At 42.1% G+C, this 5468-nt stretch overlaps 1 protein-coding gene across 1 annotated transcript; it reads right to left on the reverse strand.

The window, feature by feature from the left end:
- Window positions 1-285: 285 nt before the first annotated feature.
- LOC138870248 (uncharacterized) lies at window positions 286-5120 on the reverse strand. Its single transcript, XM_070148041.1, has 6 exons — window positions 4840-5120; window positions 3707-3942; window positions 1800-2481; window positions 1157-1445; window positions 944-1069; window positions 286-387 (listed from the first exon to the last, which is right to left on the reverse strand). The coding sequence occupies exons 1-6, from the start codon at window positions 5118-5120 to the stop codon at window positions 286-288; spliced, it is 1716 nt and encodes a 571-aa protein (XP_070004142.1).
- Window positions 5121-5468: the final 348 nt, after the last annotated feature.

Genomic DNA, 5468 nt, shown 5'->3' on the forward strand with positions numbered 1-5468 from the left:
TTTTAGTCTCTCGGATATTATTCGTGTCTCCTAAATTGACGGCTTCTGTATCACTCAGGTTGGGTTTGGGTTTTTCTTCAAAGTGAATTAACTCTTTACTAATCTCTTCGAAGGCCTCATCCTCATCATATTCTGATTCGTAATCACAATCTACTTCTTGAATTATTATTTCGGCATCCGATTGATTTTTAAGACTAGGCTGAGGATTCCTTATGCATGCCATATCACTAGAGCCAGCGTAAAAAGGACTGTACAGAAAAGAGAAGAAAAACAAAAGAAAAACTATCAGGAATGATAATGAAAGGAAAACTGTATCATTGAATGATGAAAGATAACAAGGTTTGCATACTTCAAACAGACTGCAAGATAAAAATCTGGATTACAACCCTGGAATAACCCAAACAAACTGAAGGAAAATCAAAATAAACTACCAAGACTCCTTTCGAATGGGGAGAGGAGTGGCTTTCCAATTATTAAGCTTTGTCTCTGGCCCAACGAATTGAACTTCTGCGTTGCTAGGACCTTCACCACTTTCCACCATGTTCACATCGTCAAATAACTTTTCAAATCTTTCAATTAACTCCTCGTCAGGATTAATCATAGATTTAGGAATTGTTGTTATTGGTTGATTTCTGGTACCGGACTTGACAAAAGATTTTGAAAGATGTGGTACTGGCTTTGGGAGGGCCCATGCCTTCTGTTTTAGCTTTCTGGCCTTTCTCACGTCTGCGACAGTGGGTATAAATCCCAAACCAAATGTTCCCAAGTTCTCGGGAAGAGATACTGGTTGTATGATGCCTTGCAAAGATGAACCCAAACCTTTACCGAGTACAAAACCATTCTTCAACATCTCATAGTCTACCATGACTGATGCGGCGGTTATTTTTGGATTTGGAATGTATTTTCCCTCCGGAATTTTCTCTACCAATATTGTGTCAGAAACCTGGTAAACCCATGGTCCCTGGTCATTTTTTATTTCCATGACTGGTACAATGGCATTGTTGTGAGCACATAAGCTGTCTTCCCCATGCACAACTATTTCTTGTCTATCCCATTCAAACTTGACTACCTGGTGTAGTGTTGATGGGACTGCTTTAGCAGCATGGATCCATGGTCGACCCAATAGTAAATTATAGGAAACAGCTATATCCAACACCTGAAACTCCATTGTGAATTCAACTGGCCCTATTGTCAGCTCCAGCACTATGTCCCCAACTGAATCTCTTCCTCCACTGTCAAATCCCTGCACGCAAATACTGTTCTTATGGATCCTCTCCTCTTCTATTTTCAACTTGCTTAGAGTGGAAAGAGGGCAGATGTTTGTGCTTGACCCGTTTTCAACCAATACCCGGGTCACCACGGAGTTTTCACATTTTAATGTGAGGTAAAGAGCTTTGTTGTGCTCAGTACCTTCTACAGGCAATTCATCATCATAAAATGTGACACTGTTTGCATCAAAGATTTTGTTGGCTATTTTTTCCAAGTGATTCACGGAGATCTTATCGGGAACGTGTGCCTCATTCAAGATCTTCATTAGAACTTGACGGTGCTCGTCCGAATGGATCAATAATGACAATAGTGAAATTTGAGCGGGCGTCTTTTTTAATTGTTCCACAATAGAATAGTCATGCAGCTTTATCTTCCTCAAGAATTCTTCTGCTTCTTCTTCAGTCAGGGCTTTCTTCATTAGTGTTGGATTATTTTTAGCTCTTCTTAATTCCTCGGGAGTAAAACAACTTCCCGAGCGAGTCAAACCCTGTACTTCACAGATTTCTTCCTTGACTTCTTTTCATTTGTACATTATCGCTACCCGTTCGTAGTTCCATGGAATAGCCTTGCTGTTGATTACTGGTAACTGAGTTACTGGCTTGATAACAACCCGATCTACGCGGGCTCCCTCCACGACTATGATGGGTTTGCTGGACACTCCTGGTAAAATCACCTTTACCCCTTCCTGTTTCGTTGCAACTTTGCTCGAAGATCCCTTCTCAATTGCCACAGATGGCTCAACACTGTTTTTGCTTTGCTTGAGCACCGACTTCTCATCTGCTAATTGTTCATCTGTCTTGGCTTCATTAGACCGAATCATCATGACGGTCTGTGATGGCTTCTTGGTTTCCCCCTCTGTATGCACTATTTCTATCATATTTGCCTCTTGATGGGCTGGCATCAGATTTCTGTTGATATTGGGTGCTTCGGGAGCTTGAACTTCAATTTTATTGGTATCAATCAGCTCATGTATTGCATTTTTTAAGTGCCAGCACTTTTCTATATCATGACCTGGGGTACCAGAACAATACTCACAGCTAACAGTGTAGTCCAGATTCTTTGGAGGAGGATTTGGCAGTTTGGATTGTATCGGCCTTAGCATATCCAGTTGTTTTAGCCCGTGGAACAGACTAGTGTAGGATTCTCCCAACGGAGTAAAGGTTTTCTTTTTCTGCAACCTTTCACCCTTGAGTGTTTGACTAGGCCTGAAACCTGGTCCAGGAGCATTTTGATAGGTTTGTGAATATGGATAAGTATTTGGTAAGACAGGAGCACACCAATGAGCGTGGGCAGGTGATTAGTTGAATGCTTGTGCATGGTGGACGGAAAAATGAGGCTCCGACGGGTGATAGTAGTGTTGGGGTAAATTGTGGTGATAAGTTGGTTGGTGGGATCGAGGTTGATTGTAGTAGTGAGGTGAACTTCTAGGTCCGGACCAAGTTCCCGAATCAACCATTGTTGCTTCCTCTCTTTTCTTCTTTCCAATCCCTCCTACGCCGCCTTGAATAGCCTGAGTAGTCGCTTTGATAGCCGAATAACTTATGATTTTATTCGACTTGAGGCCTTCCTCTACCATGCCCCCATTTTTACTACTTCATTGAATGATTTTCCCACAATTGAGACCAAATGGCCATAGTAAGTAGGTTCCAAGGCCTGTAGGAAGTAATCTACCATCTCACTTTCCTTCATTGGGGGATCCACCCTTGCTGCTTGTTCCCTCCACCGGAACCCATATTCTCTAAAGCTTTCACTGTGTTTTTTCTCAAATTTAGTCAAGGATAGTCGATCTGGAATGATCTCAAGATTGTATTGGAAGTGACAAGCAAATGTCTGCACCAGATCATCCCATGTTTACCATCTCCCATGGTCTTGGAGGGTATACCATTCCAATGCTGATCCGCTCAAACTCTGACTGAAGTAAGCCATTAACAATTCGTCTTTTCCTCCAGCTCCCCTCATCTTGCTGCAAAAACCCCTCAAGTGGGCTACTGGATCACCATGCCCGTTGTATAGATCGAACTTGGGCATCTTGAAACCGGACGGTAATTGCACATTTGGGAACAGACATAGGTCCTTGTAGGTCACACTGACCTGCCCTCCTAACCCCCGCATGTATCGGAACGATTGTTCTAAGATTTTAACTTTCCTGAACATCTCTTCTTGTTCGGTATTTTTGACTGGCTTATCAATTTCTGCCGGGAGGTCAAAGCGGGGAGTATATGAATGGATTTCTGAAGCTTTGAAAGTGGGATCCGGGGGGTAGTATTGGTTGTCCTGGTCCTGGAATATAGGCTCACTAGGAAACTTGTGGAGTGTAGCTGGGGGAGGTGCTACGAAGACAGGAGTTACTGGTGGAGGAGGGTATGGAATTGGTTTAGGGGTGGAGATTGTGGTGTATGAGAAGTGGTGCCTCGGTAGTGCTGGTAAATGGGAAAACTCGGGGATAGATCAGTGGCAGGATGATCTTGAGTTTGAGCCGGTGGTGGGGTGGAAGCAGGGTTAGCAGGGTAAGCTGGGGGTGATTGTCCTGTAGACCAAGCCCGATACATCTCGGCCATCTGTTGCTTAAGTTTAAGCATCTCTTCTTTCATTTTATTGACGTCTAGCTCCTCTATCTCAACACTTGTGTCGACATCCGGGATAGACATGATTTCGGGTATTGGTCCTTTTGATCTGGTTTGATAATGATAATGTGCCAGTATACTCTAGATAAACTAACTGCTTAAATTCTGGAAAAGAACAAACTTGTTAGTTTTTAGAGTTTAACACATATGCAATTACACGTTGGGATGCAATGTACCTAGGCAATTAACCATTTTCTATCATGTATTTGCTCGGTTGCTTGTGTCATCCCAGCTTTTCTTGATCTTTCTTTTTATTGTCACTCACTCCTATCTTTATTTCCCTCCCTTTTCATTTTATTCTTTTCTTTTGGTTGTGGTCGAATCTTATAGAGATTGCCTACGTATCATGTCCCCGCATGAATCAGACCGTGCGTAGTTCTGGCGAAAGCAATTATTAATACTCTTATTTATTCTTTAACCAACGAAACAGTGCAAAGATGCAAATGACATTACATTTGGACAATATTTTAAGAAAATGGTTTAAAAGACTTGACACAGACTCAAACTAAAACATGACTTATTATATAAAAAGCTCCAACAACTATGACTACGCTCCACTCCCCACTCTTTTGTTTTTAATCATTAGAACATCTGCTCACGGTGGGACTTGACCCGGCTGACCTCCTAGTGTACGGTACATTCTTTCTAACTCCATTGCAAGATGACGGGCAAAAGTAGGTGCATGCTCTAGAAACCTTTCATAAACCATCCCTTGGCAGTTCACATAACTTTGAGAGGTGTAAACAGCCAAATCATGGATTTGTGCTCTGAAATCTTGGAGACTTTGGTCTTGGTTTTGCAATTGCTATTGGCGAGTGGTGGCTATATCTCTTATGCGGTCTTCGCGATCTAAAGCCGACTCCAATTGAGCTCGAAGTCTGGCCTGATCGAGTCTTGCCTGTACTTTTTCTCTATCAATATCTGTGTGCTGATGTTCTTATTGTACCTTCTCATTTCTTCCAATTGTGCATGGAGTTGAGCTTCTGAATGTATCCAACGGTCCTTCTCTTTCTTGAATTGAGCCATGTCTTCTTCGAATCTTATTACTTGGCGTTCCTTATTAGATTTGGCCTCCTCATTTAATTGTATGATTTTTCCCTTAGCTTTGCCTAACGCCTTTTCAGTCTTTGTCAAGATGGAGTCATAATCTTGCATTTTTTCCATCAGATTGGCAATGATTTTCTGATCTTTCCAACTTCTCACTGGCGCTTCAGAGGCTTTCTTCATCTGTTGAACTTGAGCGCGGAGATTTTTATTCTCGCTAATCAAACTCTTCTTTTCACCTTCTGCTACTTGTGCTTGTAAGTCTTTCTCCAAATTGAGGTTCCTCAGACTTTCTTCTAAGGCATGAATAGTTGCTTTCTACCTCTTTTCCTTTTCACCCCAAGCCAACCGTTCTTGGATTTTATCATCAAAGGTTTGAACATGCAGTCTTTTTATGGGCCTTCTAAGATCAGGTTCCGGTGCATCATCCACGCGGGATCTTTTCTCAAACCACCTAGCATATCCTAGATTTATCTCGCCTTTCACAGGATCTGGAACTCGAGTATCATCTTTCAAGTATCGACAACCATT

Source organism: Nicotiana sylvestris, chromosome 6 (genome assembly GCF_000393655.2).
Source record: "Nicotiana sylvestris chromosome 6, ASM39365v2, whole genome shotgun sequence".
In the NCBI taxonomy this organism is placed as follows: domain Eukaryota; kingdom Viridiplantae; phylum Streptophyta; class Magnoliopsida; order Solanales; family Solanaceae; genus Nicotiana; species Nicotiana sylvestris.